Source organism: Littorina saxatilis, linkage group LG1 (genome assembly GCF_037325665.1).
Source record: "Littorina saxatilis isolate snail1 linkage group LG1, US_GU_Lsax_2.0, whole genome shotgun sequence".
NCBI lineage: Eukaryota > Metazoa > Mollusca > Gastropoda > Littorinimorpha > Littorinidae > Littorina > Littorina saxatilis.
The window spans coordinates 14,765,044-14,781,076 of record NC_090245.1 but is presented as its reverse complement, the minus strand read 5'-3'; the positions used below and the strand labels follow the sequence as shown (position 1 = coordinate 14,781,076).

Sequence of the window (16,033 nt, the reverse complement as noted above, 5' to 3'; positions counted from 1 at the left end):
GATCACCTTTCACGTTGAGGTTGTCTGGGTACTTCACCAAAGGGGGCTGTGGCAATTGAGTCATCCCGTTTCTATCATCCACACTGCCATCTGGAACAATAGGTGTATGATAGTTATAAACCACAGTTTACTTCTTCTTCTTCTTCTGTGTTCGTGGGCTGAAACTCCCCCGTACACTCATGTTTTTGCACGAGTGGAATTTTACGTGTATGACCGTTTTTACCCCGCCATTTAGGCAGCCATACGCCGCTTTCGGAGGAAGCATGCTGGGTATTTTCGTGTTTCTATAACCCACCGAACTCTGACATGGATTACAGGATCTTTTTCATGCGCACTTGGTCTTGTGCTTGCGTGTACACACGGGGGTGTTCGGACACCGAGGAGAGTCTGCACACAAAGTTGACTGAGAAATAAATCTCTCGCCGAACGTGGGGACGAACTCACGCTGACAGCGGCCAACTGGATACAAATCCAGCTCGCTACCGACTGAGCTACATCCCCGCCCTAACCACAGTTTACAAACTCTGCAGTCTATTGGCACATGTATACAGAGGATCCCCCCCTTTTAAGACCTTCAAAAGTCTGAGAAAAGCGGGTCTGTGATCGCCAGAGTGTGACTGCAAAATAACCACTGCAAAATAAAGTTACATTAGCGACAGCAGTAGTTGGTGTGAGCATCCGCTCATTCCTACCCCCACCTCCAAGCCAAACTTACTGTGATCGCCCGAGTGTGACTGCCTGCGGTTGCGTTGGGTGGTGACGCTGCGGTCACGCTTGTGCTTGCGGCACCAATAGTTGGTGTGGGCATAGGAGATGAGCTTGAGGAAGAGGACGGTCGCCACAGCCAGGGTCATGGATGAGAACACTGGAACAAGACCTTCACATCAGTCTATCAGTCTCAGCCAGTTTTTCGCCACACTAACAGTTATAGCGTAAACTGGAAATGTCCGGTATTTTACCCGTTTTAACGTAAAAATACCCGCGGGCCAAAATTCGTCAACTGGTCAGTTTTACAGGTTTTGATTTGCACTTGACAATTTTTTCATTTTTATCAAAATAAAAGCTGTTGCAATGTAACCACACTTATCTTGACTGGCAAAAAATTGCCGTGATACGCCCACTGTATCAGAATTAGACTTCAACAAGACAAGTCATTGACAAAGCAGCTGTGGACTCAAACCGACGAATGCATTCAACTGTTTTGTGTACAGAGCAGAGGCAAATCATATGAATTCAGCTTTACTGCGCAGTGTTTCTCTGGCCCGAGAAAGAAAAGCATAAGTTCCAACCTGGACTGGGGTGTTCCTTCAGGACAATGTAGGCAGGGTAGGTCAGCTGCACCAGACCGTTGACCACGTGTCCCAGAACACCAACTGCTTCGGGGATTCGAGCCTGCATCACACATACAGACACAAAAGTACACATGTAAGTATTCAGCCATGGCCAACACACACACACACATACACACACACACACAAACACACATAAATATTCAGCCCTGCAACATACACACACACACACATACACACACACACACACACTCACTGACTTAGATATTTGGCCCTGAAACACACACACATTCTTCACACTGCTGATAAAGTCACATCCCAAAATATCCCCCTCACCACCCTAACTTTTTTCCGTTTACTTTACAACGCTTTGACACCGCATGAGACAATACTCAGACAGGCAGACAGCACAATCAAACAGACAGATCCAGTAAGTCCACAAAATAGTGATTTCCTTTAAAAGTAGGGTTAATGTGTTTTATAGATATAAAAGTATGCAAGTGTTGGGAAAATCAACAATTAAAACATGTGTTGTATAAATGAGTATTGCACACATTCTGAAAGCCAGCGAGGAACAGTGTTTTATAAATATAATTTACTACACACATCATGGACAAGTCAGCAATGAACATATGTGTTGTATGAATAAATATTACTCGCACACTGAATAAATATTACATGCATACTGAACACGTCAATAAAGAACAGAAGTGTTTTATAAATACTGTGTCGTAGTGGACAAGACATCTGCCTCCTAATCGGAAGATCGTAATTTCAACCCTGGGGGTTGTGGGTTGAGATTTTCCAATCTCCCAGGTCAACTTATGTGTGCAGACCGGCTAGTGCCTTAATTATCTCCCTTCGTGTGTACACGAAGGTAAAAGACCAAGTGAAGTGTGCACAAATAAGATCCTGTAATCTATGTCAGAGTTCGGTTGGTTACAGAAACACGAAAATACCCAGCAATTGCTTCCCCCAAAATTGGCGTATGCTGCCTGAATGGCGGGGTAAAAACGGTCATAGTCACTTAAAAATTTACACATGCAAAAACATGATTGAACATGGGAGTTTCAGCACATGGAAGAAGAAGAAGTTATAAATACAGTAACTAATACAAGGGTCCTTCACAATTGAGCAGTGAACAAGCATGTTGTAAAAACAGATATTGTGCACTGGGGACAAGGCGCCAATTAAGGACACGTACACTTGGCATGTGGTTAAGACCAATGACCTTCGCCTCTGCCTTTTTGCATACTTATTCCAATAGTTCAGCGGTTTGACCTTGAAGGTGAACAGGTGCACAGTCTGTACATGCAGGTCATGCTGTGATCCTGATAGTGCTTGCAGAATGTAAGTAAAAGGTCAAGCGTGTGTGTGTGTGTGATGCACCATAAGTGTGTTTGTGTGCGTGATGCACTAAAAATGTGTGTTTGTGTGTGTGTGTATGTGTGTGTGTGTGTGTATGTGTGTGTGATGCACTAAAAAGGTGTGTTTGTTTGTGTGTGATGCACTAAAAATGTGTGGTTGTGTGTGTGTGTGTGTGTGTGTGTGTGTGTGTGATGCACTAAAAAGGTGTGTGTACATGCATGCAGGGACTCGTTTTTCCTGCTTTTCATTCCATTTCATTCCTCTCTTGTGTCCGACTTGTTCAACAATAACAAGGACCGGTGGCAGTTTCAGAACTTGCCCCCCCCCCCCCCCCCCCTTAACCCCTCCCTCTCTTCCCAACCACACCTACCTGAAGATTATACCAAATGCTGATTAATAGGTTATATAAACAAAAACCAAAATAGCGCCTGTGACACATAAACATCAGACTTAAAGGTCCTTGTCTACATATTTATACCGAAATCGCCATTTGACCATTAAAATGCAGAGTCTATTATCTACAAATATCAACAATACACCCCCTTTCGATCTGGAAAAACCATAGACCAAATAGCCTATGGAAAAAACGAAGCCAGTGTAGCTGTTTGAAAATTCATTGTAGTATTCCAGCGTAGTACTCATAGTAGGATATCCTTATTTGGAAAATGCCAAGCGCAAAACTCCTCTCAAATCCCGTGCATTTCGTGCGTTTAAAAAAAGCGTGAACAGCGCTCCAGTGTCAAACTGTTGCTGCACTTGTTTGGGCGTGGCTATAAGCATAGTGACATGAATTTGATTGGTCAGTATTTTTAGGCAAAGCACATGTTCTCAGCAAACAGAAAACAAAATATTGGAAGTGTGGGTCACGCTACGCAAAAATAAACAAGAAGAGCAAACGCTCGATCGAGTCACTTTCGCAGTTCTGAATATTATATGAGGCATCAGATGGACAGGAAGAAATTGCTATTCACAACACAATGAGTCACGTTCACATAAAATTTGAGCCCGGTCACTTTTATAGTTTCCGAGAAAAGCCCAACGTTAAGTTGTGTGTTGCCGAACAGAAAAGGCTAGTTATCTCCCTTGTTTTTCTGATAACGTTCGTAAAAGGCTACAGATGTAAATACTTTGATGTAAAGAATAATCCTACAAAGTTTCAATCACATCCGATGAACTTTGTCAAAGATATAAAATGTCTAATTTTTCCTTTGACGCTGACCTGTGACCTTGAAAAAGGTCAAAGGTCAACGAAACCATCGTTAAAGTGTAGAGGTCATTGGAGGTCACGACTAAACAAAATATGAGCCCGATCGCTTTGATAGTTTCCGAGAAAAGTCCAACGTTAAGGTGGTGTCTACGGACGGCCGGCCGGACGGCCGGCCGGCCGGACAGACTAACACTGACCGATTACATAGTCACTTTTTTTCAAGTGACTCAAAAAAATGTTACATATATTTTTTTTTCTATAATTTTTTTCCCCATGGTTCATTCATCATTTGACATAATTTTGTATTGAAATCTAACCATAAGATTATTGAAAAAAAGCAAAAATGTAGACGACTACCTTTAAAGTAGATGTGGTTATATATAGCGCTTGAAGTGTCACTAATCTTCTCACTCGGTGGTCACGCACAGACATGCTTCAAGACATGCTTCATGATATAATAATATCATAGCCTACATGTACACAGTCAGTGTACACAGTCACGCACACAATGGCTGGCTTCCCAGTCACAACAAACAGCTTATCCTATCAGTGGGGAAAAAACCCAAGTCTATCCTGTGGAAAAAAAAACCAATGGTTCAGAATAAGTGGGCATACATAACCTAAACAATGACACTCTACAGAAATATTTTACACATTAACATCTGGCTACAGTAAAAAAAAATTTTTTAAGACCCCCCAATTTAATACTCCCTCCTTTTTAAGACCTTGTTGTCTCCGACTTCATGACCTTTTTAAGACCTTGTTTTCTCAGACTTCATGACCTTTATAAGACCATGTTTTCTCAGACTTCATGACCTTTATAAGACCTTGTTTTCTCAGACTTCATGACCTTTATAAGACCTTGTTTTCTCAGACTTCATGACCTTTATAAGACCTTGTTTTCTCAGACTTCATGACCTTTTTAAGACCTTGTTTTCTCAGACTTCATGACCTTTTTAAGACCTTGTTTTCTCAGACTTCATGACCTTTTTAAGACCTTGTTTTCTCAGACTTCATGACCTTTATAAGACCTTGTTTTCTCAGACTTCATGACCTTTTTAAGACCTTGTTTTCTCAGACTTCATGACCTTTATAAGACCTTGTTTTCTCAGACTTCATGACCTTTTTAAGACCTTGTTTTCTCAGACTTCATGACCTTTTTAAGACCTTGTTTTCTCAGACTTCATGACCTTTTTAAGACCAATTTTTTAAAGATTTTTGGAGGTCTTGAAAGGGGGGGTTCTCCTGTAGTAACCATGATTCCTAAAATTGTTCTCCCCTCAATAATTTTCATTTTTCATTTTTTCATTTTCATTACTTTATTGTCCCATCGCTGGGAAATTCAGGTCGCTTTCTCCCAGTGGAAAGCTAGCAGCAACGGAGTCGCGCTACCCAGGTGTCTGCGTGTTTAGGTGTATTCAGCCACCTGCACTTATGGCAGAATGACCAAGGTCTTTTACGTGCCATTGTGATGACACGGGGGTGGGACATGGCTTCCGTCTCTGGGTCTGCACATAAAGTTGACCCGTGTCCGTCCCGGCCCGAATTCGAACCTGCGACCTTCCGATCACAAGTCCAGTGCTCTACCAACTGAGCTACCGGGCTACTAGTCGCTAGACTGCATTAAAAACGGCAAATTTACTCTTATAGCAGTCCTTACCATAAATGTCTAGTGCAATAGATACAATACATGTATTTATATGATAACCTTGAACTCTGGCGTCATAAAACCGAACAGAGGTAAATTTACTGGGGTTCTGAACAGAAAATCTGACTAAGTAAGCAGACTGCAAGGTCTTAAATGGGGGAAGTCTGCAATCAGGGGTCTTACTGGGGGGTTCTAATGTACTTCTTCTTCTTCTTCTTCTTCTGCGTTCGTGGGCTATAACTCCCACGTGCATTCGTGTCTTCGTACGAGTGGACTTTTACGTGTATGACCGTTTTTACCCCGCCATTTAGGCAGCCATATGCCGCTTTCGGAGGATGCATGCAGGGTATTTTCGTGTTTCTATAACCCACCGAACTCTGACATGGATTACAGGATTTTTTCCGTGCGCACTTGGTCTTGTGCTTGCGTGTGCACACGAAGGGGGATAAGCCACTAGCAGGTCTGCACATAAGTTGACCTAGGAGATCGGAAAAATCTCCACACTTAACCCACCAGGCGGCCGCGGGCGGGATTCGAACTCACGACCTGACCTTCCGATTAAGAGGCCGACGTCTTACCACCCGGCCCTTCGTTCTACTGTACTAACTTGACATAAAAAGCAGCTATCATTCTTTAAGACAATGATTTGCAAACGACCCATGCACTCAGTTCCTCACCCCTATCCAGCACCTAGCACAGTGGAACCCCCCTTTTAAGACCTCCACAAATCTTAGAAAATCAGGTCTTAAAAAGGAGGGAGTCTAAAATTGGGAGTCTAGGGGCCCGGTAGCTCAGTTGGTAGAGCACTGGACTTGTGATCGGAAGGCTGCAGGTTCAAATTCGGCCGGGAGGGACTGGGTCAACTTTATGTGAAGACCCAGAGACGGAAGCCATATCCCACCCCCATGTCACCACAATGTAAAAGACCTCAGTCATTCTGCCATAAATGCAGATGGCTGATACCACCTAAACACGCATACACTTGTGTATCTCATCAAAAGCCGTGAAGGCGTAAAAAACTTGAATTATCATATAAGTTAATAACCCATATCATGTCCTTAAGAGGCGAAATATTTCGCCTGTAGGACAGTAAGCATTCTCTCTTTCCTTTCTTTTTATTGGGGGTCTTAAAAGGGGGTTCCACTGTATACCAATCCAACTCTTCAACCGCATGCACACGCATGTCCACAACACAAAGTGTGGGTGTTGTCATAGGTCAGTGTGGCATTGAACTGAACTTGAACCTGCATGTCACAGTCACCCTCCATTTTCATGAAGACTCACTGTACTACCTGCCGGACAAGACCTTACACTAATGTGCTGACCCAGTACTACCTGCTGGACAAGACCTTGCACTAATGTGCTGACCCAGTACTACCTGCTGGACAAGACCTTACACTAATGTGCTGACCCACTAAGTATGGTGGCACACTATAACCATAAGTGATAACTGTGAATAATATATCAATATTCCTGCTGATGTTATTTTTAAAACAGACATGAGGTTCTGTAATCTCCATTATTTTCTAAATTACTAATATTGAGCAACGTGACAACTGCATGGGGGCACACTATGCATGATCAAAAGTGATTTAATTGTGAAGAACTGGGCGATATGCCTGCTAATGTTACTGTTAAACAGCCATGGGGTTCTGCAATTACTATTCAGGCATTTCCATAATTACTAAATATTGAGCAGCGTGACTGCATGGTGGCAAACTGTGATCAAAAGTGATTTAACTATGAAGAATTTGTTGATATGCCTGCTGATGTTACTGTTGAAACAGACATATGGTGCTGTGAAATCGTTCTTCTCTCTTCAGTGAAATTACTAATATTGAGCAACCACACACTGTAATTTAGTCCTACTTATTAGTGTTGATTTTGAGCTGGACAATACTACCTGTAAAGTTACGGAACAACAGACGAACGGACAACTGATAAGCTGACTCAGCACTATCGACCAAACAGATAAACCACTGGTCAACGGCCGTGTGGGAGTGAATGCCATCGAGTGTTCGTCTGGACTGGGCAACCCGGTTATGTAAGCTGTATCATAAGTGCTCCCATGGGTGCAGATAAAAATATGTTAAAAGGCGCTTTTTAAAATTTTATCGGACTTATATCTCGAGTTTGTAAGTACGGCGAGGTTTTAATCGGCGACAGGTCATTTAGCGGTTTGCTGCGTCGGTGCACAGGCGGGTAGTCTTTCTGTGATAGTAGTAGTCCAGTGGACGATACCTTCCGCCTGTGGTCGGTGTTGCGACCCGACAACAGACACTTGAGCAAAATAAACACGGATCAGCTTGTCTTGTCCATGACTGATGCGGATTTTCCACGTTGTCTGATTCCTTTATCTCAAAGTCACCCCCACAGCCACCTTCATTCTTGCCTATCTATCTATTGTCGAGAGTCTTTGTGCCTGCCCGCCCTTCCTTCCAACTCAGACGTGTACCATGACCTTGCACATGTGACAAACACCGAGTACCACGAGGCGGAGAGAAGGCAAGAGCGAGTCTGCCAACAGCCAATCAAACGCCAGAGCCATGACCTTTCGATCGACGCCCCCTTGCCCGAAAGGCCACTGGACACGAACAAGAGTCAGCCCTTGGTAAACTGAATAGACGAACACACACCATACTCGCACACGCGCGCACAAATACACACACGCGCGGACACACACAGCTACACCGTGCCCACACATATACACGCACGCACGCGCGCACACACAAACACACAATCATCACGGCACTCGACGTATGCTGGCACTCGACGTATGCTCTCTCTCGCTCGCTGTCTCTCTTTTATACACGCATACACCCCGGCTTTGCACATTCAATTACCCCACACACACACACACATACACACACACACACACACCTATCTCTCTCTCTCTCTCTCTCTCTCTCTCTCTCTCTTAAGTCTTATTGTTTATTCTGTCACCCTCGAAAAATACATTTCAGTTTCAGTTCATCTCTTCCTCTCTCACAGCTGACAAGTTTTGCCCTAGCCTTGACCGCAGATAACGCAAGCACATGGCCCGAGAGGCGCGTGAGCGCACAAAAACACAGCCATCAATCAGGCAAATATTGTGAGGGAGCGGAAGCACGTCTTTTAAACAAAAAGGGTGTTCGGGTGCCCAGATCGAAGAATTTTGCAAAAATATATATTAGTTTTCTTTTTGTGTTGAATCTGTTATTGTGTGTATTTGTGTTTTGTTTTCTTAGGGAGGGAGGGAGGCAAAATAAATCAAACATTTCTCAAGCACAGCATTCACTATTTCACTCCCATCGAGATATAACAGGTATCTTAAACACCCACAAATACTGACATATTAAAAGCAGCAACAACAACAACAACAGTACAACAACATCAATGGAAAAAGTAACAGACAAAAATTAGAGAAAGAAAATACATGGAGCTCTCAGTTGGGCATGCGTGAACAGAAAATAACCGCGAAGCGAAAACCCAGGCCGGGGAGACCTTTCTGCAATGAGTGAGATAGCCGATGGCGCAAAACACAAACATAAGTACACACACACCACAACAACCAAGGAAATGGCGCAACATAGGCCACAGAGTCCAGATGTACCGAGACATGTACATGCATGCGAGTGTGTGTGTGTGATGCTTGAGTGTGTGTGCGTGAGAGAGTGAGTGTGTGTGAGAGTGTGTGTGTGTGGGTGAGAGAGTGTGTGTGTGTATACGTGTGTGTGTGCGTGCGTGGTGTAACCAAAGTAATGAGGTCAAGAACGTGGAACACTCATCGGTCACACACAGCCTTGAATGCACCTAACACGAACTACGTACGTCGAGTCTCCAATGGTACACTTAATTTATGTAAGCAGACAGACAGGCAGGCAACAGCTACCTTCAACAGGTTCACGTTTAACACTTTTACGCTTTAAAAAATATTGTTCTGCGTCACAGCCACCCCCTCCCCCCTCCTTGAGAACACCGAAGCACTGTCTCAAACCTTGAACAGCCTTTAACACAACAGTGTTTGTGTCAAGGTTGTCGCTGCAACAATCAATGAATACGTGCAGAGGACCCCCCCCCCCCCCCCCAATACAACCCTCTTTAAGACCCCCTCTCCCGATTTAAGATCTTGTTAATGTTTAATCTCAACTTTTTATTAATAAAATCTGTAAATCGATCTTTTTATGGCCTGATTTTTGAAGTTCTTAAAAAAAAAAGGGGGGGGGGGTTACAACAACAGGTGAAAGGGGATGGGGTGGGCTGGTCGAAGGGGTAAACCGGATAGGAGGGCCGGGGGATGGAAATCGAAGGATGTGGGGTGGGGACTGGTGTTGTTGGGGTGACGATCGAAGTGGACAAGTTACAGACGGGGTTGGGGGTTGGCGCACGAGTGTGTGTGTGTGTGACAGAGAGAGAGAGACAGAGAGGGACAGACAGAGAGAGAGAGAGTGGGGGGGGGGGGGGACAGCTCAGCCCCCTCCCCATCCTCACCTCCCACCACAATTATTCGCAACACCGCAGCATGTTCTCAAAGTAGAGCATCCCCCCCCCCCCCCAAACAAAAAAAAACAAAAAAAACAACAACAAAAAAACCAATGCATGACATGCTAATTTTACAGGTCAAGGCTAAGCCTTGCTGGTTGTGTAAACAGGAAAAACAATGAAAATATGTTCTGCGTTGAAATGAGCGTGCAATGCAAGGCCGATGAAAACCCAGAGCACGCGCACTCGAGACGAGTGTCAAGGCAAAACACTGCGCTCTAACAACACACGCGCTTTTAAGGTCAAGGTGAATCGGTAATTCTATTCTCAGAGAGAGAGAGAGAGAGAGGGGGGGGGGGGGGGGGAGAAAGAGAGGCACATACACGTGTAAGTTTGTGTGGCTGTGAGATTGTGTGCGTGTATGTGTTAGTGAGTGTGTGTGAGGCTGTGTATTTGTGTGTGTGGCTGTGTATTTGTGTGTGTGTGTATGGCTGTGTATGTGTGAGTGTTTGTCTGTCTGTCTGTCTGTGTGTGTGTGTGTGTGTGTGTGTGTGTGTGTGTGTGTTAGCAGTTGTTCTCATGAAGGTTTGTTACATTTGTGTCATTGTCGCGCGCTTGTAACGGCTATAATCTGTGATCAGACACAACAAAAACCCACAAAAAACCTGCCCTACTTTGAGTACACTCCTGACTGATAAGAGAATGACCAGGATGGTTCGTACAAAAAACATAACATACACACACCAATACACAAACACTGTACCAATACACAAACACTGTACCAATACACAAACATTGTACCAATACACAAACACTGTACCAATACACAAACATTGTACCAATACACAAACATTGTACCAATACACAAACATTGTACCAATACACAAACATTGTACCAATACACCTTGTGAAAAAAAGGAAAATAAGAAAGACCCTCCTACTACACACTGTCGCAACAAGATAAATAATGTGATAATTAGACATTTTTTTTAGAAAATGTGATAGCTGTTATCAAAAGAAACAAATCCTTCAGACATTCTTTTTTGTTAGAGTTTTGTTACACGTACACACGTAAAAAAAATAAAAGCAAGAAATACCCTCTTCAGGCATGGGAATTAAAAATTGTAAAAAAGGCTGAAAATTTGTAAGTAATAACAAAGTCGACAGCACGCAGCACCTAGCCTTACTAGGGGGATCCGGGGGCGTGCCCCCCCCCCCCCCCCCCCCCGGAATTTGTTTCTCTCCAAAGAACCCAAATGGTGCAATTTGGTGTCATCTTAGCTCCAAGTTTTCCATTTAATTCAGTTTTTAGAACCATTTTTGCCTCCCCCATTTTGTCACGAAGCAGACAAACCCCCCCCCCCCCCCCTGTTTTCATTAGGAAATCACAATTAAATTAGCTATACAATAGTAAGTGGTTATGCATTGACATTGACAGTGGTAAATATATAATACCGCAAGGGTCCATCCACATATTAATTATTACTTCTACCCTAGAAACTATTGTTACTTTGTGTGCATATGTTCACAATGTTCCCATCGATGTAAAGTGACTTGTTTGGTTTGTCAGTATGTTTGAAAACATAAAATCAAGCAGGTACAGGAGGCAATGGAACAGGGTGTACATTTATACAACAAAAAAACATTTTGACTCACACAAACCCACTTTGTCAAACACACACACACACCACACACTCTCTCTCTCTATCTACCTCACACACGCACACACATCTCACCTTGGAAAGACCATATTCCAGCATAAGCGCAAACGTGGGATGCAGTGACTGCCCTGTAAATAATGAATTCAGCAATATACAGAAAGACACTCATTACTTGTGAGTTTCGCATAACAAGGTCAAACTTTATTAGTTCACATCAATTAAGGCAATGAAACAAGAAAATGAAATACAAAAACTGTCTTGTTCTGTTTGTCATGTATACATTATAAAATCTAACAAAATCTTGAAATCTTTTGCTGCTTAAAAGAAACCACCTGCAGCAAATCAGAAATATGAATATCAACACCTCTGCTCACTTTTCCTTAGAAAGAAACTGCAAAAGTTATAAACATTTACAGATCTTGTTGGTGTTCTGCTATATGATGAAATAAATATTGTACTTCTTCCTGTTAAGCCCATTTGAGCACTAAAAGAAAAACAAAATTTGAAAAAGTTAAATGAAAAAATGCAAAATAACAACACAAAACAACAAGTCTTGATAGCTTAAAGCTGTGGTGGGCTTTGATATGAGCACCTTATTTTCCATGAAAGAGAGGAGAAAAAACTCTCAAACTTACATAATAAGATCTTGACATTTGGCCAGTTGTTCAGGTTGCCAAAACACTTTTTGATTGTTTCCAGTGGTTCAATCAACACTCCATACCTGTAAAAGTGACAATGATGAAATGGATATTTATCCTACATACCTTAGAGAGACCTGCACCAGACCTTACACTCACATCTGTGGATATTATGCAAATGATGTCATGTCAAACTATAGTCTGGCAAGGACCTAATTTCCACTGCTCACTATGACTCGTTGCTTTTTGAAATATTGAAAAGCTCGCTTTGGCTCGTATTTCAATATTAAAAAAACCCGTTGTAAATCTGGTATCAAATACTGAAATAGCAAGCCATGTAGTATTTTCTTTGTTAGTATATTTCATTGTAATATATATCATTATCTACATACATAAAATTGCAAATGTAAAGTTTCCATTGTATCTGAGACAAGTTGGAAGAATGTGTACGCACCAATCTTGAGAATTAATCAAGTGTAGTAGTATGTTCGGTTTTGTTGAAAACATGCATCTGAAGCAATAGAAGTTTCTACTACAACTTACTTCATCAAATTTTCCAGAAACAACCTGGTATTGGACAGCACCTGAAATGTTAAATGTTACAAATAAAACAACACATTATAACAACTTGAACAGATTTTGAACAAAGTTCCCTTTAATGACAGCGGGAACATGAATAGATAATCTATACATATGGCGGCTTTGCACGCGAGAAGTACCAATGCAAAGAAAGCACTGTCCATTTTTATACGTTGCAAATCTACGCGCCGGTTCAGGTATTACTGTTAATAGTGTAACTATCAATCAATATCCCAACATCTGATTTTTCATTAAAAACAACAACAACAAAAGGACATTACACCTTACTGGGGTCAGGCAGAATAGATCAAGTCAACTGAGCATGGCCACACGCCTAGAGAATGTTCCAATACCTAATGCAACAGCTGAGAGCAGGTAAGTTCATGATCATACTCAATAGGCCAAGATATTCTGCCTATTCCTCTCTTTGAAACTGAAAAAAAATCCAGATGGGCAAACACTACGACAATTCTGCCATCTGCAGAGAAAGCAGTGGTATTTGCCATATTAAAACACCCTCTGGATCCAAAAGTGTGAACCCTACTGAGTGACAGAAGATGGCCTTTAACAGGGACCAAGTGCTTAGGTAAAGATAATCGACAACGGATTAACAAACAGTGTCTTTTTTTGCGAAGTGGCCTGTCCGGCCCTCACAAAAACATCCCAGGTATATTACTGTAATGAAAATGCTTTTCTTGATAAGGAAACCACCAAGACATGTGCATGTACATGTATTTAAAATGTGTGTGTGTGTGTGTGTTAATCTGATCCCCTGCCTAAAAAAAGAACTCCTGTTTGTCCTGTAATTCTATAATCTGAAATCCCTGCCCCAAAAAAGGACCCCGGGAAGTGCATTATATTATAATGCTGAAAACGCTGATTGCCCTCTAAAATTCAATGTTGAAGAAACAATGGTGTCCCTGCTAATTAACACAAGCCTCACACTCTGATTCAATGTTGTCGATTAAGTTCTATTAAAACCTTCTTACTTTTACCTATGTTAAGCTGCTTTATTTAAAGTTTTAACACCCAGTGATTGCCGTAAGTACATGTACATTAGCAACTGTACAGCCTATTGTAGGAAATACCTCAAACTGAATTCTTATCTGATGTTATCAGAACTGACTAATAGTACAGTACTGTCAGCCCCCCCCCCCCCCCCCCCCCTAAACAAACAACAACATCCCAATCCATGATAAAACAAGAGGCGAAGCCTTCAAGGCTCCCGTAAGAAATCGACAAACAGTAACACAAACTCAATCACTCCGTCACACATACACACACACAGTAAGCATAGGTGACACTAGATCTAGATCTGTCTGTCTGTAGCCTACTTACTCGGGGACACGACTGCCAGATGGCCAGATCGACACTGCGCTTTCGACAGCGCTTCCTCGCGCAGACACTGGAAACACGCTGTGCAGATTAACCTGTAGGAAATCTCCTTTGGTATCTTCTTTATCTATTTTTCTGGAGCTACGAAACAGAACAATGTGAAATTGTCTTCTCCGAATCGGCGAACTGCAGCTCGGTGATAACTGTACCTATACCACAATCCTTCACGCGATCTGACCTAACCTTGACCCCTGACCTGGTCTACATACCACACACGACACAAACCAGTCAGCTGTTTTTACCCCCCCAAAACCCCCCACCACCCGTTTTCTTTGGATACACACTTTAACTACATACGTGCCGACGAAATGTTGATCATTGCTTCAATACTTTGAAGCTGTTGCTGGGATAATAACCAGGTAAAATTAGTATTTCGGTGTTCAGTCAAATGTTAAAGTTTCTATCACATACACACACACATACACACGCACAGACAGACACAAGTTAGCATCGCATAGGCTACACTTACGTGAGCCAAAAACAAGCTTCGCAATCTGAGATACAATGCTGTCAAATTGTCTTATACAGGCAAATCCAGCTAACTCACAAACGGTTAAGTCAAAAATTCGCTTAGCACACAAAGAAATTCTGGTCCGGAATTATCCCTCTTTATCTATGTGTACAAAGTACCCTGAGCTCGAAATGGGATTTCTCTTACGTAAGTCGAAAGACGGATAGCACACAACAGAAAGTCAGTCCCAAAGACAAAGTTTACTCTATATTTACTACAGCAACTCGAAACACGAAACTTGGCGTCAAACACTAGCGCATTGTGTAACCTTATTCCCTTCTTCTCTACACGGACGCCACACCGACTGGTCAGTCGGCACGCAATAAAGTATGAACTGAAGTTAGGAGGGGGCGAGGAGTTAGGAGGGGGCGAGGAGTAAGGAGAATTATTTAACTCCAAGAAAACATTCTGAAAAAGGTGGGGAAGTGGTGACAAGGCAGTGAACGCACTCACCATGCACTGACATCATACGAAAGCAGCCACACAAACACAGCACAGAGGCAGAGGCAGGTGTGCAGATGCTTTGTGAGAATAAGCGTTGAAAACCAGTTTGAATAAAAAAAAAACAGCAGATAGAGCCGCATGTCATAATCATTCTTCTTGTCTGGCTTTATTGACTGCATGCCGATCTTGTGGCAGTGACTTTTCACTCTTCAGTCGGACTGTACACAAACCGCTCTCACTCTCCCTCACTGACTACCCTAAGCCCTGACAACTGATCCTTGGAAATTGTTTGGAAGAGTACACCTCTCTATTTCTCTCCAATGCTCTTCCTGCTGACTTCAGTGACACCGGACACCCCACTGAGTTTAGCCAGCTACCCCCTCCCCCCCTCTCTCTCTCTCTCTCTCCCCCCAGCCATGTACTGTTTGGTGCTGTGGCCAGAGAGGTGTCACCGGCTAATTGAGGCCAGCTGCACAGTTCACTCTGAGCAAAACTAGTTGACTGTGTCTAACTTTTGACAAAGCAACACAACTGAAGGGTTCACAGATTAGGTAACCGACTCACTGGTCAAGGCTGCAGGGAAACAAGAGTATCTTGTCAATGAAAGAGGTTACACACAGATACGCGATGCTGAGAACGGTGGCCGATTTTTCACTCTCTTTCTCGGAGGGCCTTCATCATTGCAGGGACTGCTGTAAAGAAATGCTTGCTCAGAAACTAACTCTTTTTGCATTGAAACATGCACCAGAACTGGTGGACACCATCGACAATGTCAAACATGAAATCGAAGCAGTTTGCTTGAGGAAACGGTCGTCAGCAACTCAAACTTCTG

The 16,033-nt window shown here is 42.8% G+C and overlaps 1 protein-coding gene across 2 annotated transcripts in view; it reads right to left on the bottom strand.

Annotated features, from left to right (window-relative positions):
• Positions 1-16,033, bottom strand: part of LOC138962618 (diacylglycerol O-acyltransferase 1-like) — a 34,007-nt gene that overhangs the window by 13,445 nt on the left and 4,529 nt on the right. For both annotated transcript variants that reach the window (XM_070334515.1, XM_070334505.1), the window contains exons 3-8: positions 12,816-12,856; positions 12,270-12,355; positions 11,710-11,762; positions 1,290-1,392; positions 716-865; positions 7-90 (exon numbers count right to left, since the gene is read on the bottom strand). In XM_070334515.1, coding sequence (XP_070190616.1) covers positions 7-90; positions 716-865; positions 1,290-1,392; positions 11,710-11,762; positions 12,270-12,355; positions 12,816-12,856 — 517 coding nt within the window. The remainder of the gene's footprint in view (positions 1-6; positions 91-715; positions 866-1,289; positions 1,393-11,709; positions 11,763-12,269; positions 12,356-12,815; positions 12,857-16,033) is intronic.